Raw genomic sequence first — 25,735 nt, 5'->3', positions numbered from 1 at the left:
TTGGAGTTTATAGGTACTTTGATTCTGCAGTGTCATGGCTTGGCTTGGCATTGTTGTGTCTCTCTAAGTAGACAATTATAGTGTGATGAAACTTTTCTTTATTGTTGCAACTCTAAATATGGTAAAATACATCTTGATAAAACCCCTTGATCAATTAAGTTGCAAAGAGTCCCATAGTTCTATCCTATAACTTTCAGTAGAGCGAACCCCAACGACGAATTGTAAGAGTGAACTCTTTTAGTTCTATGCTAAAGAAACTGCAATTGGACTCCTAACAGTATGAGGTCCATCAGTCCAAGTGTACCAGCCAAATGCATACTCATCTTTCAACGGGTTATCGTTAAGCATCTCTGTCCTTGCTTTGACAGTAACGGTGAAGCTCTTCTTCTGGCCAACACGATCAAAGAACAATATACTTGGAGAGGCCTTAACCGAGATGCCCAAAGGCGGTTTGGAAGTAAAGAAGTAGACGCTTTTGGGGTTACCAACATTTGTGACTGTCCTCTTAATCGTTATGGTGCCATTCAGTTTCGGGATTGCAATGGAAGGATAGTTCAGGTTGACTGCCGCTGGTGGTGATATTGGACACTTGAATGTTGGATCAAAGTTCTTAACTCCCATACTGCAGAAGTAGAGAAGATAGTCTCCATATGAGGCATCATACACAAGGCCAGGGTCTGCTGCCTTGGTAGGCCGGAAGTGGCCAGCACCATATGCAAAAGGGGTTGCAGCACCGCCGGATTCATCGTTCAATGGCATACCTACGTTGTTTCTTATCCCCGCTGCAGGAACAACAAAAATCAGGATACATAAAATCTTTTGAGGAAAATGTATACATGTGAATTTGACAACATGACATGCTAGATATCTTTCAGACCATAGAAGATTAATAATTTGATGTATTGCAGTAAGCATACAGGTACAGTAAGTCCATCAGTTCTATGTTCTACTTGATCAAAGAAACTAGTGATCGATGTAACAATCAAATGGAAGTTAGTACTATAATTTACCTGTGGTCATTAGAGCAGATTTTATGGCAGCACTGCTCCAGTCAGGGTGGATGGCCTTAAGAAGTGCTGCAGCCGCAGCAACGTGAGGACAAGACATTGAAGTTCCAGACTCGATGGTATACTGAGCCACTCGTTGATCCATTGACAACTTGGTAGGGGCTTCAGCCTCAGTCCATGCTGCCAATATATTTAGTCCAGGAGCTGTGATATCAGGCTGAGATGAAACAAAAGAGGCAGATTTTCGGCACCAATTAGTACTTTTCATACAAGTAAAGCAAGTTGAATGTGCGCGCATTTTCAAAATTGACAGCCTTGCAATAAATAAATCGAGTGAAACATGTACCTTGAGAATGTTAGGATCAATGACACTCGGGCCTCTACTAGTGAAAGCAGTCATAAATGGAGCTGGTTTTGTATGCAACACTGTCCTTGCTGGTATGATAGTTGCTTTTGGATCTTTAGTAGATTTGATGTATTCCATAAGCCTATTGGCATTGCTATATGACAACGCAGTGGCAGGAATGACATGAGGATCAACCGAAATTTCACCTCCATTTGCTTTGCTGTTTCCTAAAATAAAACCAACACCACCAGCCCTTTTCACTTCCATGCCTTTTGAAACTCTCATCCCAGCACCTCTCACGCAGAACACTATCTTTCCCTTAACTTTTTCAGGAGAAAGAGAACCCGCGAGGCATTGTCTGCATGCCACATTGAGTTTTACAGTTCATTATTGTAGTATTCAATTAACCAGTGATTAACTATCAATGATCTCTAAAGAAATAGAGACTAAATATTAAAGTGAAGACATCTTACCCTGTCAGATTTTGGGCTACACCAGGGTTGACAACATCCCCTGCATATACTAAAGGGTACATCTTATTCTCTTCCAGCTTGCTTGGGGTCACTGTTTCTCCCTTAAAATGTTAATTCAATCAAAAGAGTTAACTAACAAGCATTTTACAATTACCATTTTATTATGCTCGGGGTGAAATTATAGTAAAGTACCTCAATGCTCAAGCCATTTCCAAGCACAACAGGTGACATAAACGCTCGGTCCAAGCTGCTGGCACCAACAGTGAAGATCCATGGAGCTGGGTTTGATAGAGTAGATGGGGCAGGGCCTGCGTTTCCAGCACTACAAGCCACCACAATGTTCTTCTTAGCTGCATGCAATGCTCCAAGAGCAATACCGTCCTCGGTCAACTTCACAGGTTGAGATGTCCCGATTGATAGGCTCATCACATCCACACCGTCAGCTATGGCGTCATCCATGGCTGCAAACATGTCCGCCTCAAAGCATGTGTTTCCCTCAGCCTTGGATGCACCTGGTATAGCCCAGCACACCTTGTACACGGCAATGTGTGCCAATGGGGCACCACCGGAGGCAGAGCCGCGAGCGAACCCGCCCAGAGCAGCGGCATTGGGAACGACTCGACCAGCCACGGTTGAGCTCGTGTGGGTTCCGTGGCCATCCATGTCACGCGGTGATCGAGAATCATCTGAGACATTAAGAGGACCGTAGTGTTGCTCAAACCCTTTGAGGTAGTAACGAGCTCCAATCAGCTTCCTATAAGATCAAAGAAACCATCATCACAGACTCAGTAAGACAATAGCAAAATTCCCTAAAATAGAACAATCACTACGTAGAATCTATTAACGAAAATGTCGATCCCTGAACAATTTTGAGTAAATAATGACGTAATATTAACTTCTTAAGAACTTTATATAGAAGTTGTTCAGAAAATAAAGTCTTGAGCGAGCTAGTTGCTCCATACCTATCATAAACAAGTGCACTACCACTTGTACGTTCTTAGGTGCTAATGAGTTTGTTCTTAGTTACTAATCAGTAATTAGTTGCCACAACAAGATCGATCATGATACCAGTGATGTCTATTTTGCCTAACCTACAGTTTATCTGTTTATGTGGTAGCGAGTTTGCCCTCGCAGGTAAGTAACTACTTATCCAAACGGCACCAATGAGTTGGGCAGTAACACTAATGGTTTCAATTTAATCATGTACTAATTAGTAAGGGTTAGCCAAGTAATATAGGGCACATATGAAGCTAAGCAACCGTCCACTAAGAATTAGGGGGCTCTGAAAAAGGAAAATAATTGAGAAGGCTGCATCAGAGATACGTCCAATGACAGATGCCTGCTACAATAATAGGAAGAATAATCAGAAGATTAAGAAATGTTGCATTATTTCAAAAGGCTGTTGCATTATTTTAGTTTCAGATGGCACGAGGCAAGACCAATGAATTGAAGTTCACAAGAGTTGCATTATTTCAAATGCATTGGCTGTTGCACAATCTCAAATGGTTGTTTGCATAATTTCAAATGGCTGCTGCTACAGAGGCATCAGAGAAGACCACAGAAGTTCACAAGATAAAGAAACCAAAAGAAGCCAAGAAACAAATTGTCAAATAGATGGATCACCTACTGGCTTTGCTTGATTGAAATAGACTAATGCTTCATCTTGGGATATCATCGATGCATGGTCACAAATACTTTACGTTTCAGTCGACTTAATAATCACAAACAACCATAGCAGCCATCCAGAAAAGAACAAAATGTGTAGGGCGTCAATTCTGTACGATAATTTTTTTTTTCCTTGGTTCAATCAAGTTTGAATAGTGTACCAATCAAACCCTCTTTTTCTTATCTAGACTAGATAAAATATTAAATCAAATCAAAGTTGATACATAAACTTCTCTAGGTCATCCCCGGTTCATAATTTAGATTCCCCGAACTGACGGTTCTAGTTTCGATAAATTGTATACCCCAAGGCCCAAATCTCACATGGGGGGTGAGATTTACATTTAGGAAATATCGTACTGATGTTATGAATTAACAAGCAGCTCTGAAGAAATTTCATAGCTTAACTGATTTATGAAATCTTTCGTCTCTCAATCTTAAATTCTACGAAATGTCATAAACTTTGGTCCATTTATATTTTCATTAAAACATAAAGTGTATGAGCCTAACACCTAAATATTAAAACTCACGGTATATGTTTTAAGATTAAAGTGAAAAATTTACGTAAATTGAAAATTCTCGCAGGAATCATTAAGCCACCACCTCTATAAAGACTCTAGCTCAAGGAATCAAGATCGAAGTAGTCTGAACATGCTTTCTAATCGAGCAAGCTAGTAAGTACATGTGGTGAGCATTAGTTTAGAAGCATGTAGATTTAAAACATGCATAAACATAAAAACATGCAAATTTACATTATTAAATTTGCAAATAAATTTGGTGAGGACTATGAGTATATCTCTAGCACTTGTAGTAAGCAGTACGTTTGGGTCATTACAGAGAATGTGATTTGAGATGCAATGCCATGTTGGAGAGGTTACTTTACTATTGGTGTTTCGATCTTGACATTACCATTGGTTCCTCATGTCCTTATTGTTAGCCAGTTAGCCAGTTAGCCTATCTCATCATTCTCATGTGTTATGTCATGTGGTTGTGGGTCTAGCTATCCTTGTCTAGGCAAACATTGTTTGACACTAGAAACCCTAATGTCAGAAACTGGCAGCATATCAAGTATTTTCCCAAGAGAAGATCTAGCTAGTTAGAAAAGAAATCGCCCATGGTCCCAAGAAATAAATTATATTTTGAAGTTCATACGAAACTGCCTAATCTTCTAGTACTCTGTGTTACAGATTCATACTTAAATCAATTCACATGTTTTCCCAAAACACAACTACCCAAGCAGCAAAATGACTACACATTTATATAACTAAGTGAGAAAGGAGAACAAGAATGAACAGATGTGGAGTGATTTTTAATCTTTGAAATATAATGAATATAAGGAAGATTAAGAACGAAAGAGATTTAAGGTTACCTATTGCAGTGGGATGAATTAAAGCCAACTCCAGTTTGGCAGATTCCCCTCCATGATTTTGGAACGGGCCCCATTCCTACATCACGGAAGCTCTTTGATTCTGGCCATACACCTGACAGCATTTTGTATACCACCAACCAATATCACATCACATATGTACATAGTGATAAACTGATAATTTCTTTACGGCACCACATTTGGACGGCATGTTATATTATTAGATTATGGATATAAATCTACTTTCATTATAGACTTATAGTATGTTTTGCTCGAATGAAAGTTGTTTTTTTTTTTCGTGCCAAGCAACAACTGAAATCAACGAAGACCAATCATCCCCATTTACTGTTAGTAAGACAGCGCGCAGGATGCCTAGTAACTACAAGAATACAGCACCTTTAGATCAAATACAAAAATGATTGGAGTGGCGTCACATGTGAAACAAGAGTACTATTTGGAGTGAAGTGATTATATGCAATTATGTGGTTTGTAACTTTGTATATGGTTTTGTTTATTACGTACCACTATCAAGGACTCCAACAATGATGTTCTTGCCAAAACCTGCTTTGGATAAGAAGTCTCCTCCCATCTGATTGTGTTTCCAGTAATTCCCCTCTTCCTCTTCTTCAATCCCCACAAACTGCCATGACCTTGTTGTGTGCATGGTGTACTTTCTTGGGTGGCTCGGCCATACCGATACAACTTCTTCCAGTTCTGTTCAGAGATCACCATTCTGCAACTATTAGAGAAAAGTATAGAGATGGAGGAGGATGGGGAGAAGAAGCTATTGATTACTTTACCAGATAACCTAGAAGCTTCATCCTCAGAGAGAACTGCTGCGAAACCATTGATGCTGTGCTTGTAACTGTAAAGCAGTGAAGCCCTGGCATGTTCCTCAGTTTCTTTCACAGATAGTAAATATGAGTGGTGGATGTCCTCAATCTCATGCAGTGTTTTCTTTCCACTGTGCTCCCCAAAATATACTATGTACACCTACATATGATAACCACGATACAAACGCATATAATTAATCAGAGTTTATAGAAAACGAATATTTCCAAAGCTAGAAGAATATGTATGTATCAGCGTACCTTATGCTCTGAGCACGAGGCCAAGAGAGGAAGGAGAAGGAGAGAGATGATGATGAAGAAAACTGGCTTCATTGGTGGTGATCTGATATACGATTACAATACTACTGCATAAATTTGATCTTAAATGGGGTGTTTATATAAGTTTAGAGAATAATCAAAAACGAAACTCTTATCTATGATATTCGGAATATCAGATTCCAGAACGGTCCCGCAAGATTCTTAGGGTAGGGACCTTGATACAAGTATCGTATCTCTAGTATCTGATATGTGTGTGTGAGAATACATACATGGTATGTATATTTATAGATACGTTCTCACTGTCATTGAATAACGCAGTTGACCCTAGAGGTTGATTGACCTTTTACTTTTAACTTCCTTTTTAGAATCATATTTGTTTAAATTTATTTTTCTTTGTAATTAATTCAGTCTATTTGTGTAACGACCCCAAAATTTCGAGCTTAAAAACTCAAAATTTTAAAGTCGTTAAACACCAAATAATCTCAATGAAGTCGAAATCATTTAAAATGTCACAGCGGATCAATTCTGAGTTCTTAATACAACTCAGAAAACCAATTATTACAACCCAAATTTATAATTCAACAATACATAAGATGGAATGGTAATAATCCTCACAAACTCTCACAAAACTCACAAATAACTCCACTCAAATTCTCACACACAAATCCACGCTAAAAACCTCACCACAAGCAGGATACGAACGACTTTGAGCCTCCGGAGTCGTCACTCAATCTCCACTAATCAACACCTGCAGAATTATCCCCTACACCATCGATTTGGTGCACCGGGATTGTAAACACAAACCCGGTAAGCTTTACAGCTCGTATGAGTAAAATGAAAATATAATTCGCATTTCAATATATACGAAAATCCAGAAATCAACAAATATAAATGCACTCATGAGTTAATGGACGGCCCATCTGGTCGTCCCAAAGAAATATGAAATAAAACGCTCATGAGAAATTAAGTAACTCATCTGGTTACCCAAATGCATTTATATTACGGGTACCAAGAACGCTGGTACACATCTGTTACCCCTCTCGTAATACACCGCTGATATTGGATAGCCACCCGCTACCCAACATCCAAAACAATCTGAGTACCCATGAGCAGATAACCACCCGTTACCTCACATGCAGTACTACGGCAGACAGACTAGAGCTCTAACTGTATCGTAACTTTCGCCCGGCCAAAGGCTAGGTTTCGACTTGCCAAACACGTACAATAATCTCACATCATATTGTACCAAACATCAGGTCCGAAGACAAATCACATTTTAACAGTCTCAATGTTAAAATCACGTACAATAATCTCACATCATATTGTACAAATCAAAATCACATGCTCGAAATATCTTGTCATCAAAATGACATCATCACAATAAAATCATAACAGTATATTATATAGCAAACTATATATATATATATATGTATTTATTTACCATTTATACGATATATATATAATCCATTATATCTTATACATGTCATAATTTATAAACACGTCCGAAGACAAAACGTTTAACAAACTCCATATTAAACTCACATGCTTGTCATCGAATTGACCTAATTCAGATGAATTCATAACAGTATATAATATAGCAAATTATATATATATGTACTTATTACCATTTATACAATATATATAGAATCCATTATATTGTATACATGTCGTATTTCAATATTAAAAACTCTTGCAAATATCTTAGAACACCGCAAGGGTAGATTCGTAAATATGTGAGATTTTACTCACCTTATCGACTCGAGCGTAATTCCACAATTTCCGAAGATAATTCATTTCCTTGATTTATCAATCACCTTGAAAAGATAAGAAAAGAATTTAGAAACATTTCGTAAACCTTTAAATGCCGAAACAGTAATAATCGGTTACTGTTCAGCAATTTTCGGTTTTACGAATTTACTGTTCACCGTCACTATTCAGTGTTACTGTTCACGTACTGTTACTATTCATAGTACTAATCACTGTTACTGTTCACGATTACTATTCACAGTACTAATGTACAAATACATAACCAATACGTATCGTTGTACGAGTACATACTGTTTATGTATTTCTGTACGTATAATTACTATTCAAATGTACGTAATGTTTCAGTAAATAATAATTACCGTATTACCCTTCCAAAATTACTTTTTATCTTTACTGAAAGTAATTTAAATTTACATTTACCGTACGTAAAAATAAATTACAAAATTACCCTTCTCGGAATCACTGTTCACGCCGCCGCACGTGGCGGCGCGTGGGGTGCACGCGCCACCTCCGGCAGGCCGCGCGTGGCGCTCACGCGCCACTCACTGTGGCAGCGCGTGGGGCACACGCGCCGACACCATCAAATGCGCGTATGACACCACCGCCACCCCAAAACCATCTTCCTTTCTCCCCTCTTCCTCCCTTCGATCCTAGGCCGCCCCTACGCCACCCCACACTTCCACACGCGCCGCTTAATGCGGCGGTAGTCCACCCTCATCTCCTATCTCCGATCTCCACAAAATCACAAACAACCAACAATTTTTCAATCACAATCACTCAATCAATCGATCCCTTACCTCAATCGTTCCCTGGAGTCATTGTGACGTCACCGGAGGAGCTAGAACCCTGCGAAGGTGGAGGTCGAGCCGAGGGCGTGATGATGTCTCGATCTGCGCCTTGCTTGGTTGCAGGTGGTGCCAAGTAGGAGAGGCGGCGACAGTGAGCTAGTCCCCGTGCCCTAGCTTTGCCGGTGACGATGCGTGATGCGGCGGTAACCTCCAAGCTCTGGTTTGTCGTCGAAGCTCGTGGCAGCGAGGCACGGTGCGGGGAACTCGGGGTCACTTGCAGGGGAGCTCGCAAGGCCGTAGAGAGCGGCGGTGCAAGCCACGAAGGACTGAGGGCGGAGATCGGGGAGGGAGAGAGAGGGAAGGAGAATCGGGGAGAGAGAGCCGAGGGAGGCGGAGAGAAGAGAGAGAGTGAGGGGTTTCCACTTTTGGAAACCCTAGCTGATAAAACATCCTTTATATACTAATTTCCAAAATCGGAAACAACTTCTATCGTTAATAACTTTTACGTACTACGTCTGATTACAACGCGTCATATATCCATGAACTCGTATCGACGAGCCCTACGACTTTTGTGAAGGAAGTTTCCGCAACCGAGCGACGGAATAAAAGTCGATATATACGTTGCGGAAACGTAACGTTTTTCGAATTAAACGTTCCGAAAACGTATCCGTTACTCGTTTCATAACGTCGTAACCAACCACATTCATTCTATTTAAATTCCACAATTTTATAGAATTCCAATCACACTCAAAAATTGTTTGAAAAAAAAAATGAGGGTTATTACAATTTGTATTTGATTGTAGTTCCTTCTATAAAACGTCAACAACCTATCAATAAGAGACTTGTGAATTTGAAACTAATTGCATCGTTTGTACGCATTCACGCTCTCCATAAATTTATAAACTAAAGTAGAGATTTAAAAAGATCATGAAAGCAATACAACTCAATTTGTTTTTTTTTTCGAATTCCATAATACAACTCGATGAACTAGTTTATTTAGGGGCAGCTGTATTTGGGACTTAAGAGGACCACCAATTTCATTCTAAGTCTCAGTTTCAAAGGCATGCAGAATAGGATTTCGGCTCTGTCACAACATTGCCTACTTCGAATGTCCATTGACTCATGGTTGCATACATGTCACATTGTGAATTACAAACTAATTCTTCCATGCATTACTAGCTCTGCCCTATTCTATATATATGCGTGGTCATTTCCTCTTCCGCATACCATCCCTCTTTAATTGGTTATGCGCCTACGTAAACAGCATACTGCATACCGAATAATAATATGCAACTTGGGAATCCAATCTACGTTTATACATAGAAAACCATGATTTATGAGTTCAATCTCATTCCAATACGATACTTGAAGAATATTGCTTTCTTAGAAGGAGTGGGTTATAAAGTTCATGTCACAAGCTAACTTTGCTACTTGATGCATGATAGAGATCATGAATTTAGTGATCACCTTGCATCACAATGGATCCTTCTTGCCACCACTCATTACTTGCTGTTTATTTTGTTACACCTTTTCTAAGTTCAAACACCATAAAATACTTTTCTAACTGTATATAATATTTCTTCAACAGAATAAAATAAATGAACTTTATCACGAACTAACTTTTAATTTATATATAAGATTTCACGAACTAACTTTGCAACTTGAATGCATAATAGAGATTGAGTCTGAATTTAGTGATCCCCTTGCATCACATTTCTTCTTGCCCCTGCTCATTTGCTCACTTTATCCAAGTTCCAACATCATACGATACTTTTCTAACTATACACAGCTTTTTAATTTAATTATTTCATCTGCATGACAATATCCTTAGATAATAATAGAGTGAAAGATAATTGTGGTAGTATGCAATACAATCCGAAAACGACACCGTATGTCCATATCAAGAATGTCAAATTATGGGCTACTCCACTATGGAGTTGTGCTATCAAAATATTCCATTACTTGGTAGTCTTAGGTACTTGCTTGAAAAGTTGAAAGTGACTTGAAAACCTTAGCCTTCTCCATAGTCAAAGACGATGGGAAAAAAAGTTTGAAAGAGATTTGAGTCTAAAGGCCGCTACTGTGCAGAATAATAATTTTGCAATGAGAAAAATTAAAGCAACCATACAATAAGAAGGCAAAATTTTGAGCATTGTGATTTAAGCTCTTCTCTTTGTTTCTTTGGGTAAAATGTACTGAACAAGGTGACCTGAAGTTCTGAACATCTCTTATGTGCAATTTTTGGTTTTCTTCTACCTACAAAACCAAGTCCCGTGGGTCTGAAATTTTTCATGGATTTTGTATGTACTTGTGAAAGAAATCTTTATGACCCTTGTCACAGAAATATGATGAGGTCTAGACATTTTCAATGCTTTGTTCTCCGCCTTCTGAGTTGCCAGGCACTGCTGCACCTAGTAAGTCGAGAGACCCTGCTCCACCAATTGAGTCGCGCGGCATTGTTCCACCTTCAGAATCAAGAGGCACTGGTTCAAGTTCTGAGTCGACAGGCATTGGTTCTCTACCTTCAGCAAACTCTTTTAGAAGTGTAACAACATCGTCGGAGGATTGAAGGAGATATCTTGCACTGGATCGCTTTCTCCCAACAGCACAAGAGAAGTAGTTGTCACCCTTGAGGTCAAGCACAGAAGAACCTTCATGCAGAGACATTCTATCACGCATTAATGTTGGCCTCCAAGCATTCACAATTCCAATATTAGCTCTCTTTTCTATAGTTGACAATGACCGTTGCTTCTTAAGGCGGGATCCCTTAGAATTACTTTTACCCGTTGAAATCTTGGGCAAAGACGGGTTGACAGGAGTTGGGACTGACGTGGGTCGAGGAATACTTTGGATTGGTACCTCAGAAGGAAGCTCTGGTTCGAAGAATGTATAGAGATCCTCGTCCTACAAAAGTCAGTCCATGGTATTACATAACATATCAATCATCAAACTCAAGAACTCAATTATGCATGCTATAATTTTGATACTATCTCCAAAAGCTAATCTTTTTTATATCATAGCTTCTGGAGCAACAACACATAGGCATAATGAAACATCTTTATAGCCTTCAATTATTGTTTAGCATGTTCTAAAAAAGTGTTAATAAGCGACTCTATAACTTTGGGCAGTATGAAGGAAAGTGTCAAAACGACGCACATGGAAATCATATGCAAAACTTTCCAATCAAAACGCTCACTGTTGAAAACTCATCTCCATGGAGACGACTTAGCTGACAAGAAAAAGAAGAAACACACCTTTGGTAGAAAGTGGCCAATACATAAAACATAATCAATTGGTGTCTTCATGCCTTTGTTATGAACAATCTCTCCCAAGATACGGTCAATAGCTGCACCCTGCTCAAACATGGGAACAGAATATAGAATGTTATAGTAGTAGATCCAAAACATAGAATCCAGGAGTTAAATCTAGTTCGAATAACTTACCTTTGTAACACCAACAGCTCGAACCTCCACAGACCGACCACCCTGGACGACATCGACAGATGCATTTGAGATTGGGCCTGTCCAAAGATGCTGCAGCAGATCCCTGGCTTGGAGTCTCCCAAACTCAACATCTAATAATATGGACATACTGAGGCAGTTAATAGATATAATGTATAAATCAAAACTGCAGCAGCAATGCAGTATCATTAACTGAGAGTAAGAGAAACTACAATAAGCAGGAAAAAACTAGAAGCTTTGTGCTACCTGCATATTTATAGTTCCATACAAGTGAAGTTTCACGAAGCTCAAAATGAGATCTCGGGGTTCTTTCAGTGAAATACTCAAAAACATGCTGAAATCATGGTCAGATGTCAGAAATTTGAACTTGGATACAAAAGTCAACCGGAAGAGTATGCATTATAATGCATACCTTTACGCTGTCAACCCAATCCATATTTAAATTCTCTGGCATAGTTGTCATCCATTCTCCTGTTGTAAGACGCAAGAACATCCCATTTTCTGCTGCCAACCACATGTTGTAGTCGCCAAAGTTCTGTAAATAAAATTATCAGTCCCAACACTTAACATTCAAGATGCTAGAAATAAAGCATTGCCGATGGAAGGCTACTGTACATAGTCCAAGACGTTTCGGTCACTTCCACTAATGACAACAATTGTTGTCTTTGAGTCATTACAAAGCTTTTTCAAAGGTTCCTTGAGATCTGGGTGCAATTTGAGTTCCATTTCTCTAATCTGACCTCCCCCTCTCCCAAGGGTATCCTTTGGTTCAGTTAAAGTGGCATTAAATCCCTGTAATGGAGAGAGAGACAATGAAGATGATGAGAACTGTAAGGTGAAACCAAGAAACTGTAAATTTTAATTGTTTCAGCAATTTCAAGTAGGAGTCCAATTTTGAAACATTCAACAGAAATTTCTTAATAGATAAAAAAAAAGGTATTCGCTGACAACATTGTATAAACGGTCTGAACTCATACATGTCGACATCAAGTTTGCTCGAGGAATGGATTTCTTATAGAGAAGTTTCAGATACATTATATATATGGACATATATCTATGTCGTCTATGCAAGTATCAAAATAAAATCTTCTTATATAAAAAAATAGCATACCAGTATTAGCAATCGATTGTTTGATTGAAAATAGCAATCAACTGATCCCTTGATAGGAAGTAATGGAGGAATTTGTCTTGTCCTTAGTTGAGCTTCAACAATAGTATCATTGAGTTCACTACAAAAAAGAAAAATTCACCATTGAGCATGACCCTGAAGAAAGGGGGAAGAAAACAAAGTGAAAAAGCTATGAGATAGCAGAACAGCTATATTAGACATCTATATCCCTTAATCTGAATTTTGCAGTGTGTAAACCTCCTCCTGATTAAATTTTTGAAATTAATTATTTGGTGGATCCAATTACAAATATAACTGGATCACTGCAAGGAAAAGAAGTGTCAAAATTAGTTTTCACAAAGCAGTTTATTTTGGCTAAACTTGGAGACTCATGAACTCTCAGCAGAGCTTAGAATAGTGAATTTCTTCACAACGAGATACACGAACATGAGTCGTGGTATAAGTGTATAACAACCTAGATGACTTTAGGACCGTGATATGATCAGTACCTTACAAAGGTTGCAGCCCACTCTTGAGATGTGTGAGTTGTCACATGCATGAAGTTATGATGGTGACGCTTTTCTCTTTCATCAGCGGGCATATTCAAAGCATAACCTATGGAAGCTGCGACTTCTGTGATGTTCCATGGGTTCACCAATATAGCACCAGCACCAAGGGACTGTGCTGCCCCTGCAAACTAAATAAGAACTGAATAATTAGAACAGATTTCACAATTTAATGAACTAACATAATGATTAGAGTGACTGCAACTTGATATGTTTAATGTCCACTTTATGCTAGTAGATGACTTTTTGATATCTAAAAGAAGCTCTAAATTAGTTTTGTTTTCCGTTAATGTCCATACCCTCCCCCTCCTTCACAGAAACTTCATCTTTGGTCAATTTTCTCTGAACTGTTTTCTGCCTTTTCAAATTAAAACATGTATCCAGATATCTCATTTATAACATTGTCCCTTGAGCAGAAATCAAACAAAAATCTAGTGTTGGTTTTACTCTATTTTTCCCCTAATTATTGCATTTTACATAATTGAATGAGGAAAATACAAAAGTACACATTTTAAGCTCAAAGCAACCAACTTTTTTGACACATTTTACATAGTTTGATGAAAAAATATATGATATGTAATATTAGAACTGCACATGAGAGTTTTGATTACCTCGCTTAAAATGAGAACCCCTTTCTTGGATGCTTGACAAGCAACAAACTCGTAGCTCACAAGATTCATCCCATCCCTCAAAGATGTAACAAGTGCCACATCTGAAAATAGTGTTTAAATGCAAACTCATTACACACAGCTTCTTATTTATGATACAGTAAACATATATATATGCAAGTGGCCAGGAAGATTGTTTCCATTTCCAATTATATATCCCATTGCAATTGGCCTTCTCCATTTGAAATTCGTTCCAGAAGAACATGCATGTAAAGATGTCTTTTCTGAAGAGGTGATATGCTAATTTAACCATGAACAACTGATCCTTCACTGAAATCTAATATAATTTATCAACCGAAAATGGAACAGTAGTTTTTATGTGTCCTTTGACAAAAACAGTTTTTGTTTTTTGCTGGCTATGGGCCTATGACTAGCCATAGACGATTAAAAAAAAGGATAATATTATCCAACTCATATTGAAGTTGAAGAAGGTTATCAAAAGCTTCAACATTTCAGGATCATCATTAAAGACAATAATATTAATGTTGTGCGTATTAATCTGAAAAATAAGTACCTGTAACAGCATATAGTGCACATAATGCATGAAAGTCAAGAGATCGGTCCTGTAAATGAGGAAGTTGTATAAGAAATCTTCACATATATGTATCAGTAGCAATAACCCATAATATTAATAAAGAAGCTATGGTACACAGTCCTATATATGTATATATAACAGAGAACAATTTTTAACGATAAGTAAGCATGCATGATGCAAACATCTTACTATGATGATTATGTGTCTATGTTATTGCCAAAGCAAAGGCTGGGTTTGGACTTTGGACTTCAGCTCTAAACAATTTACAAATTAAAAAAATTGAAAGCTACTCCCAGTATTCCAGCAATTGTCAGTTTGTCACAAGCAACCATCATATATTACATGTCCTCATCAGCAAGTAAGCAAGTTCAGAGAGGCTTATTCATGCCTTCAAGATTGATTATAGCAAGATAGCAGGACTCTATTGATTATAGCAAGATAGCAGGACTCTTGTAATTCACTTTGTAGGCACACTATTATCTGTATTGAACTTCCAAATCTCGCATCCAAAATGCTTACTTACACAACTTTATAGTTTAAATCCCATTTGATCAATTAACAAACTCTTTCATTCAGTCGTACATAAATTATTGTGAAATAGCTTAATATAATGGAATCAAAACAAAAGGTCAAGAGGATAAACACTAACCAGATGATGTATTGGAACAGCAGTAAGAGTCCCAAATCTCCCATTAATGCGTCCTACAATCTCATGAACCTGGCTGGTGAGCTTCTGGTCTGTGAGTGGAAACCACATCATAAAGGAAAATATATATTACATTCTGGGAGTGACAGTAGATCATTGAGTATTACATAATGGAATAAATGAATTGGAGAAATTAGAGGAAAGACTTCAAGAGTATTGCTATATGCCAAATAAAAAGATTTTGCAATTCTGACCAAACGAACAAACTTATTATACGATCAACCAAAAACCTGACTGGAAAAAAGTAAGGGAACATAATTGGAAGCTATACTGTTCATCTTCTATGTCAAGCAAGTACTGCGATTGAAACGAAGAAAGATAGACTACCACTGACGAATATGATTCTAGTTTAGGGTACATATATGAGGAAAGGAACATACACTCAGGCACGTCGGTTCTTGTTGGCACAGCAATTTGCAGCAAGACTACTTTATCACGCCAATTTGGATTTTCCTCAAGGAACTTTTCAAATGCCAAGATCTTTTGAGGAATTCCCTTAATCATATCAAGGCGATCAACGCCTAACATTACCTGTCCACAGTTGAATTGCAAAATGTATTTGAGAAATTAATAAAATAGTAAAAGAGAATAAAACGGGAACTTAACATAGAAGCAATTCATCTGAAGAATAGAACCCTGAATATGTGAATCAACAACTCAAAACTTCACCAATGAAATTAACAACATCTAGAGACAAAATTTTACATGGTTGGAGATGCTTTACCTGATTCTAATAAAAACAAACTATTAATAGAGCAGTTCAGTACAGACAAAGTGGCAAACAAAGTAAAATTCAAAGCTATATAAAAGAGTGAGAGAGATGCAGGGGAATCCATCATGAAAACAGATTGATTTTAGTTTACGCCTTTACGGGCAATCAGATAATATTGTGTGTGTGTGTGTGTGTGTGTGAGAGAGAGAGAGAGAGAGTAGCCAATTGTACGTGTGATTAGTCTCTCAGTGATATAATTTACGGTGATTATAGAGATGAAGGAATTGAACTTGCATTCATATCTAAACAATAGCACATCGACAAGCATTCTAACAACTACAGTGCAGAACTTACTACTTAGATCAACATAGGAGTTTAAATGTAAAATATATATGACCAAATGCCAAAAGGTGCTGTCAGGTCTTATAATGTAATCAGTTCTTACCATTCTGCCTGCAAATCTTTCCTTCAATTCTTTCATGTGCTCCTGGACTTGAGGGAGTTCTAGAGCTCGAATAAATCGGTCCGAATCAATCCCAATTGGAAACTAATTTTCAAAGCGAAAGGAAAAGGCAACATGAGAATTGACCAAATAAAGCAATTCTTGATTGAAAAAGAAACATGAAAAAAAATGCTGATAAACAGATAAAAAATTACGGGATTGAAAATGACATACCGCAGCTACACGAGTCAGCTTTCCTTGATCCTCGACTCCTTCAGGTGTGCCCTCTAAACCCAGGATACGAGTACAAGCACTAACAAAGTGCCTTGCATAATCATATGTATGAAATCTGGAAATGAAAACTCCACTCATCAGAATCTATAAGCTCCCAAGGTATAACATCAGATGGTAACTTATAGGATATATTCACAACAGACTCTGGCAATTCCTTAACTAGGATTAGAAAGGGCGTGATTAACATGATGATAAATTAAATCTACATTCTAGGTCCTTTAGAGACTTGGCCTTAGATGTCACCACCACAACAGTTTTACCACCACATCTCAGTCACATTTCCAAGACCAGAGCTGGAGAGCTTTTACATATTTAGTCATATAATTATATTGCAGAGTACGCAGCAGAAATATTTCAAAAAAATTAAAAACATTAAAAACAACATACCCAACCAAATCAGCAGCAAGAACCGATCTCAAAAGTTCTGATCGAGATGGCAGTGTCCTATGTATTTCTGATGATGGAAAAGGTGTATGGAGAAACCAGCCAACTTTCATCCTGATATTATGTTCTTTTAGACATTTAGGAAGAAACATTAGGTGGTAATCATGGCACCATACGACATCTCCATCCTCGTAGTGTTTGTTAACAACATCAGCAAACATTTGGTTTGCCTTCTTATAAGCATCAAACTGAGATTGAAAACTCCGGGTGGTTGCAAGGCGGTCTTCTTGTGGAAGTCCAAGATAGTGGAAAAGAGGCCACAGCATATTGTTACAGTAGCCATTGTAATATTGATGAACAATTTCTTCATCAAGAAACACTGGGATGCACCTCTGCAATAAATAAAGTTTAATTATTTCTCCTTTAACAGTTTAATACATAATCAGACAAATTGTAAGTGGTGTGTGCATGCATGCCAGTGTTGTTTCTGTTTTTCAAAGTATGAAGATGGGGGATTATGTGTATGACTGGATCATTATCGATATATATAATAATTAATGGCCAGCTTACAAGCTAATGTTCTGTAAAAATTCAAGAAATAACTAAGAGACTTTAACCTTTTCAGCTAAAGCCTTTGTCAGTGCCTTTTGTCCAACACTATCGGGTACATTTACACCAGCCCAACCAATCCATCTGGCATCAAACTCCTTAACACCTTCAAGAAAACAACACGGGGTTAATTCACCATTCAAATGAGAAATATTAGCACACTTTCTTTTTGTAATTTGGGTGGAATGAAGAAAAACATATTATGTCAACAACATATATACCTCATCTGATGCCAAAGGAACAAATCATATACCTTATCATGCGCACATAAAAGGGCCATTAAAACAAAAACACAGGATGTACTGAAACAAAGGATCAGGCAAGATGAACTATCCTTTACCTAAAAGTGCACTCACTAGCCCTCCTACACTTATCTCAAGCTGCCATGAGTCTTCACCCTTCCTAACTGCGGAGACAGGTAACCTGTTGGCGACAACCAATAACCGTTGTTTAGAAGGTCGTCCCTCTTGCCGTTCATATCCATCACCGAAAGCTCTAGCTGCTGCAACCCCATCTGTACTGTCTTCATCACCAGATAGGGCTAAATTCTCGCCGTCAGTAAGAAAGTAATCACTCAGTTCTGCATGTCTTGCTTCTTCATTTGATTGCGAAGCAAGATTCGATCTCCTTAGCTCTCTTTCCCTGAGAAGTCTTTCCAATCTACTTCTGGGTGTGAGAGGATTGCAGTTATACTTGTTTCCTGGCATATGATTGTCCTGCAGAAAAGGCTGCAATTTGCATAGTGTTATAAGTCATTCCTACCATATTCATCTATTCATTGACAGTGTACATAACTCTCAAGCTACAAGCTCCAGCAGATTACTTACACTCAGACCACTTCAACTTACAATATAATTTTAAAGTGAAACCACTTCATGCATCGCCTATTTCTAACCATTTTCCAATCCAACCCTTGTTACTATTTGTTTGTGTGGGAAACATCATACATCAGGATACAGTTCTGAACCAAGAAATAGCAAAATTGCAGCAGAAGAAGATACAGCAGTAATTCAGATACAGTGAAACTAACACTTCTAACGAACACCAGTACACAGTAAAAATCAAGAATGTAAAAAAGTAAATGAAACAAGGAAGTTAAACTATGCCCCATCATCCAGAATTCAACAAACTCAATAGGCAAAAGCTTCATGATCCATCCTAATTCCTAAAAGCTTCAACATTCAATATCATAGTCATACTTCTCCACAGTAAAGTACCAAACTTTAACATCATTCTTGAAGCAAAAAACAAAAAAAACCCAAAAACATGAAAAACCCATGTCACGACAAGAACAATAAAACATAAACAAACCCAAGAAAAGAAAAAGAACACACAATGTTGCAAACTATGAACATTAAGAAAAAAAGAACCCAAGCAGAAAATTGATCAATGGAGAAACCCAAAAGAGTGAGTCTTACGCAGAATGCAGATCTCTGATGATGGGAGCTTCACATTCAAGAGCCCCAAGACCAAAACTTTATCAAAGATGAAAACTTGACACTGGTCCCAATAAGCTCCGAGACCCTTTTTTTGTGCTTGATTTTGGTTCTTGTAGAAGAAGAAGAGGTTTATAAATGGATAGGTGAGAGAGAGAGAGAGAGGCAGAGAGCCAAGTTGGCAAAAGAAACCGATATTTGGGGGGGGGGGGGGGGCGCTAGCTGTGGTCACCAAAAAGATGCAGAAAAATCTCAACACAAAAATGTTGATGATGATCAGATTGTGATGAAGAAGATATTGGATTTTATGTGGGAAGATTTTAAAGAAATAAAAATGAGAGAGGGAGAAGAGGTGTAGTCACCGAAACGAAAAAGGGAGAAGTGGCAGAGACAATTGCTTGTTTCTTCTGGCCATGCAGATAACACCAAGCATTATATACTAAAAATAATTTGGAAGCTCACTTTATATAGGGCACTGTGAACACTGCTGCACTCTGAGTTGGCACCAAATTGTGTGTGGTATCTCTTTTGTGTGTGTATGATTCATATAGAGACCCCTCAGCCTTTTTCTCTCATGTATATTTTTGGGTTGTACCTTTTGTCAAGAGTTTTGGTATAAAGTATAAACCATTTTTTGGTCCAACACCCCCCTCTTGTTTTAAGGCAGGAAGTTAGTGTTTTGTTCAGTTTCTAAGGATTGTTTCATTATAGATTGAGAATTAAGTGGGGATTTGTAGTTGACAATTTACCTCCACATGTATATAAATGATGTTGGTACTAATGGTCACCATCAATCTCTTAAGACCAAGGAAAATAAACTAATGGTTGTCGAATGATAATCGATGAGTAATTCTGGTGGCCTTATCCATCTTATCAAAAACATCAAGCTATATATATTAGCGTTCTCTAATGATTTCGTCAAAAATAAGAAAAGATTACATAAACCGAATCAAAATTTCATTAGCTTGACGTTATTTTGTTACTTTATAAAGTAAAACATTCCCTAGCTAAAACATAAATTACAAAGCTAAAAAAGAATGAGCCAAGTGTTTATACAAATATCATGCTTTAGTGGTCTCACGATTTCAACGTGTAAAATTGGAAGATTAACCTATTATCTCAGGTCATTATCATCCGCTTTTCAATTAACACTAGTACACGGACACGTCGTGCATTCTTAATCCAGAAATGATTTTAGCCATATGCCTATAAATGACACTTGACAAAGATATTCTCTAGTTGTCGCTGTAAAAACGAAAGCTATCCCATATATTTAAATTAAGTTTTTTCCATAATCTCGGTGTTTTCTCTTATCAAATTACGATAATCACGATATATATAAATTATGTACATTCAATAGCGTTAGACTACTTACCAACACTTACCAATTACGATCAGAGCTAATGTAGCTTAAGCAAGGTCTTGGGTCTGCGGCCTTGTGGATGCAGCACTGGGTGTTGAGAGAGTTATTCACTCCATTCAGAGGTCTTTCAGACTCGCAGGTTAATCATCATCAGTCCTCAAAGAGGGTCGGATGAAGGATTCTTTAAGTAATTGAAAAAAAAATAGCGTTAGACTACTTACCAGTTAAGCTTCTTTTAATTGGGTGTCATCTCGATCATTGTTCATTGTCCAATACCGTTCCGAAGCTACTATCTTTCTACGTGACATTACGAAAATGAATAGATTTAGTTTCTTAAACCTCTATTCCTGCTCAAACTCAATAGGTTTCCATCTATCATGCATTCAAGCTGGATTCATATATAATATGAGGTTATGCTTCATATTGGACCACAAATCCACAACATAAGCATTTTCCAATATACTTCATTAGTAAACCAATCAAATCCCAATCTCCTACAGCAAGGCCGGCTCTTAGCATGTGCAAGAGGAGCAACGGCACATGGCCCCTCATTTTTTAGGACTTTATATATACACCTAGTACATTTATTAATCTTACAAAAAGGCCTCATTGTTGACAATTGATGGTCACTGACTTGCAACCTTCCACCTTTAAGGGTTCAATTCACATCATTGCATTTTTGCTTCATTTTTTTTTTCATTATTTTAGATGATATTTCATTCCTCATCTTTTTCTTTAATTGGTACATAGTAGATACATTTGTCCAAATACCCCTCATCATTTTTTCATATTTTCCTTCATCCTTTTTTCTTGATTCGTTGGGTAGATACACTATTTATCCTTGATCTGTTTTTCATATTTTTTTTCGCCTATCGTTTGTAAAATATTTTGTTAAGAAGAAAATTATCATAGTTTGTTGTTAAAGAAATGAGAGATTGATATATGATTAGACTCAAATCAATTAAAAAACAAATTGTATCTATTTAGTTTATTAGTTGTAAATTTGCATTAATATTTTACAACTAATATCTATTTATGTAAGATTTTATCAAATACTAGGACCGTGGTTTCAATCTCGCACAGGCCTCCAAATATCTTGAGACGGCTCTTTCCTACAGACTTGTATCTATCATCATCAGTTCATCACCGTCCAGAAATAAATCTTAACTCTCAAACCACAGAAACTATAACCAGTAAAGGGTGGTAGAGGGATGATGAATTGGAGATAACCTCATCTAATGTCATCTCATTGATTTGTGTTCTTGAACAATTCTCGTTGCTTTATTTTTTCTCGACAAGGCAAAGAAAAATTATAAGGTAAAACCCTTAGTATAATCCGAACCTAGATTATCAGTCTGATCTCCTTTCATCCGCCGATTGCTCATGGCAACCACCACATCTTGCCTACCCGGAGTTTAATGGGAGCGATATTGGGATATATGAATCGGCCGCGCCGAGCTCATCTCAAGGTGGATCCATGGAGGATTAGGGCCTATTGGATTTCACCAATTTGGTTGTTGGTGATAGATGCAAACTTATACGACTTCGGATCAGAGGCATAGTATCAATGTGTGATCAAGGAAGGCCTCAATTGATCAATATTGTTTGGAAACGATCATCGACAATGTCAGCAGCGAATCCTACTAGTGCGGCAAAGGAAGACTTCTAGGTGATGGCGATGAACCTCAAGTTGATGGCTGATAGGGTTCCCAAATCCAGTTGGGTGCCCAGATTAAAATGGGTTTGGGGGCTCAAAGAACATTTGCCGCATATTATGCTTCTGTAGTGGTATAGGGTCATTCTGTGGACCGAGTTGAAGCAGTCTCACGGACTAAGATTCCCCATTTGGGATCCTGGAGATTTCGATTACACCCTGTGTGTTGTGTTTCACATGCAGGTTACCATTGAATAGTCTGGAATGAGTGGATTTTATCAATGCATACCATCTTCGTGGCTACTACCACAACTTCTTGTTCTGTTTATAGATGGTGAAAAATGGTACGTATAATCTGTCTGGTTGTAGGCTAGCACAAATCTTTCAAACTCTGAAAACACAATATACCGACTATTTGGGATGTGTTTTAGAAAGCTTGTATCTAAGCTATAGTTTATAATAATGTGGACTCGGATCCTCTCCTCATATTAAATTACCTCATATTGCCTCATATTTTAATATTGTCCGTCTATTTCAATCTCGCGGTCACGATTCATTTATATCATTTTCAATTCATTACTTAAAAAAGTAGAATATAAGTTCTCTATGTCGCAACTCGTCTCCTTCATATCCTCCTTGAACAAATTAATTTCATATCCTCACATGTTTCAACAAACCATTTTAATTAGACAATTAAACGCACCAAACATGTATACAAAATTGGCCGCAATGCCATATTATCGAAGAACGAACCCGTATGAAGGTTTCAATTTTTTTCTTGGAAATTAATAGAGCTTCTGTCTTGAATATGGGGGTTTAGGGTTAATTATTTCATCCCTAAAATTCTTGTTCTTTTCCGAAAGAATCAGAAACTTGATCGCTCAAATCATGGCATGGAGGATGAAATTGTCGAATTTACTTTAGATAACCAACGTCCAAAAAAATTGATTCCATAAACTTGGAGCACAACCCCTCAATTAAATCTAGAACTCATTATGGCCCCAAAAACCAAGCTCTAATTTCCGTTGCTGGTGGTGTAGTTCTAATAAGGACTATGCTTCTTTCAATTCTGTTGATGGTAAAGAGATGAGAGGAAGAAGCTAAGGATTTTGTTTACGGAGAAGAGTTGCGGGGTGAGAGAGAGAGAGAGTTAATCACTTGCATCTCTAAATGACAATAAAAGGACAGTAACATAAATCTTGACCACGAGATTAAAACAAACAACCAAGATTGAAATACGAGACCATATGAGGTAAAGTAACATGAGTAGAGGATCTGAGCCCGCATAATGTGGTTATCTAGAGATATGAGTGATTACTTGGAGATATAAGTGGAAACTATTTAGATCTTTTTTGTTTTGAATTATATATGTATTTTGCAAGTTACTATTATATCCCTCCTTATTTTATGAGTACTAAAGTACTAATATTTTTTAATCTTTAAAGGTTAAAATGGTACATTTTAGAAATAGTTAGCAAGTCATCTTCTGTTATTACTTATTAGGGTATAAATATAAATGAGATGACAATTTGAACGCATTCAATTTCATTTAAAATAAAATCTTCACCCCAGATTTTGAAGCCAAAATAAAATCTTCAGCCCAATTGATGCAAAGCCCGTTTGAGCCCACAACCGGCCCTCCAAATTACACCTGAACTCCAAAAGTCATAGCATACTTTCAAAACGACGATCAAAATGGCAAAAACGACGCCGTCGCCGGCGATTCTACTCCTCACCCTTCTCCTCCTGATCACACCGCCGCCGTCTCAATCCCTCCCCTACACCCAATACCGCAACCTCTTCTCCCTCTCCCACTCGCTCATGTCGCGCGTGGCCAACCTACGCGCCTCCCGCGGCGACCGCGCCGGTTCGGACCGGGCTCGGAACATCGCGGCGAAAATGGAAAGCGGGCTGGGCCTGGGCGTCTGGGGGTTCATGTGGTCGGCAGGGTGGGACTACGTCAAGAACTACTCGTGGCGGGAGATGCCGTACACGGAGATGTACGGCGCCGCGTCGGAGGCGAGCGAGTTGATGGGGTGGCTCGGTGAGTTGACTCAGAAGAAATCGGACTCCGAGAGAGCCGCGTGGATCGGGCAAAATTACCGAAATGTCTTCAGAGTCTCTAGTTCGCTGCTGCGTCGGCTCCTCAGAGTCTTCAGTCAGTCGGTACGCACCGTTTTGCTATTTCAACCCATTACTTAACCAAGTGTTCTTGTGAATATTTTTAGTTATCACTTGTGTTTTAGTTAACATGTTTCTACATTCTCGAAAAAACAAAAAACATGTTTCTACTGGTAGGAAAAGAAATTTTACCCACAGCATAAGGTTGTGAAATGTTTTGATATACTATAACTTAGAGAACTAAATATAATTCGTGTAAATGTCAGCGAAATTGATAATCTGTGTATTCTGAATTTCTGATAGAAGCGAAATAGATCATTTGTGTAACCCGAAATGTTAAAAAAGTCACATGTAGCAAATAATGTTGAAACTAACAAAATTTTAGTTTGGTACTGCAGAAAGACTTAACTTAATCTTACCTATGAACATTTTGGTATGTCAACTCAATTTTTAAGATGTGATCATTTGTTCGTTAAGAGATATTTATTTTGAGTGTATAGTTTGACTAGTTTCTTCAATCCACTAATTGGGGTTTGGTCACTTTGGTGTTGGCAGGGGACGTTGAGAGAAGTAGTAAAGGCAGTTCAGACAGAGGTCGTACAGGGCGAGCTATTGAGGGACTGTCTTGAATTGGGCAGCAATGACTTCCGAGGTGTGCTTCAAATCCTTAGAGATTTGGGAATACAGTACGGTTCCGCCTCTAGTTCTAAGCACCAAGAGCTTTGACATCCCTCTACTCCAAGGTGCTAAGAAATTGTCCGATTTTGTAGTTTGTTGTTGTACGAGTTTGAACCTTTGAATGTTTGTATGACTATGTTGTAGACTTGTAGCTCACTAGTGGTCTGTTATTCTCTTTCCCTTAAATTTGCTCATGACAATAGATTTGAGCGCGACAATATAGTTCATGACCCCGTTTTTTACTCAAAAGTTTTACCGTAAATTGTTTTATAAGCTTATAACGATTCAAGTAACCAAAGAAAAAAGAAGATTTAGTTGCACTCCAACAATCATAACAAAGACAAGGAAAAGATATGAAACAGGTAATAGAATCACAAGCTAGGTTGTTTAAGCCAGAAATATGTAACTACTAATCGTGTTCATGCCTTCTCAATTTCAGCAACAATACCATCAATCATGGTGTGGCAATTGCATGATCAG

General features: G+C 37.9%; 3 protein-coding genes across 3 annotated transcripts; 1 reads left to right on the top strand and 2 right to left on the bottom strand.

The window, feature by feature from the left end:
• Positions 1 to 97: 97 nt before the first annotated feature.
• Positions 98 to 6,178, bottom strand: LOC126788589 (subtilisin-like protease SBT5.6). Its single transcript, XM_050514593.1, has 9 exons — positions 5,946 to 6,178; positions 5,655 to 5,847; positions 5,377 to 5,568; positions 4,858 to 4,969; positions 2,019 to 2,580; positions 1,827 to 1,927; positions 1,354 to 1,711; positions 1,011 to 1,224; positions 98 to 782 (listed from the first exon to the last, which is right to left on the bottom strand). Exons 1-9 carry the CDS (start codon positions 6,015 to 6,017, stop codon positions 244 to 246), a joined length of 2,343 nt encoding a protein of 780 aa, XP_050370550.1. The 5' UTR covers positions 6,018 to 6,178; the 3' UTR covers positions 98 to 243.
• A 4,501-nt stretch (positions 6,179 to 10,679) lies between these two features.
• LOC126788587 (alpha,alpha-trehalose-phosphate synthase [UDP-forming] 1-like) lies at positions 10,680 to 19,545 on the bottom strand. Its single transcript, XM_050514591.1, has 18 exons — positions 19,422 to 19,545; positions 18,344 to 18,731; positions 18,012 to 18,109; positions 17,398 to 17,786; positions 16,951 to 17,065; positions 16,720 to 16,821; positions 15,943 to 16,093; positions 15,506 to 15,594; positions 14,836 to 14,884; positions 14,265 to 14,365; positions 13,597 to 13,784; positions 13,091 to 13,208; positions 12,595 to 12,771; positions 12,392 to 12,514; positions 12,226 to 12,313; positions 11,962 to 12,092; positions 11,773 to 11,871; positions 10,680 to 11,422 (listed from the first exon to the last, which is right to left on the bottom strand). Exons 2-18 carry the CDS (start codon positions 18,708 to 18,710, stop codon positions 10,874 to 10,876), a joined length of 2,934 nt encoding a protein of 977 aa, XP_050370548.1. The 5' UTR covers positions 18,711 to 18,731; positions 19,422 to 19,545; the 3' UTR covers positions 10,680 to 10,873.
• A 4,601-nt stretch (positions 19,546 to 24,146) lies between these two features.
• LOC126788608 (uncharacterized) lies at positions 24,147 to 25,490 on the top strand. The gene is made up of 2 exons (XM_050514618.1): positions 24,147 to 24,622; positions 25,133 to 25,490. The coding sequence occupies exons 1-2, from the start codon at positions 24,152 to 24,154 to the stop codon at positions 25,301 to 25,303; spliced, it is 642 nt and encodes a 213-aa protein (XP_050370575.1). The 5' UTR covers positions 24,147 to 24,151; the 3' UTR covers positions 25,304 to 25,490.
• The last annotated feature ends 245 nt before the right edge of the window (positions 25,491 to 25,735 follow it).

Source organism: Argentina anserina, chromosome 3 (assembly GCF_933775445.1).
Source record: "Argentina anserina chromosome 3, drPotAnse1.1, whole genome shotgun sequence".
In the NCBI taxonomy this organism is placed as follows: domain Eukaryota; kingdom Viridiplantae; phylum Streptophyta; class Magnoliopsida; order Rosales; family Rosaceae; genus Argentina; species Argentina anserina.
Note: the sequence above shows the minus strand (reverse complement) of the source record. Positions and strands in the feature narration are given on the sequence as shown.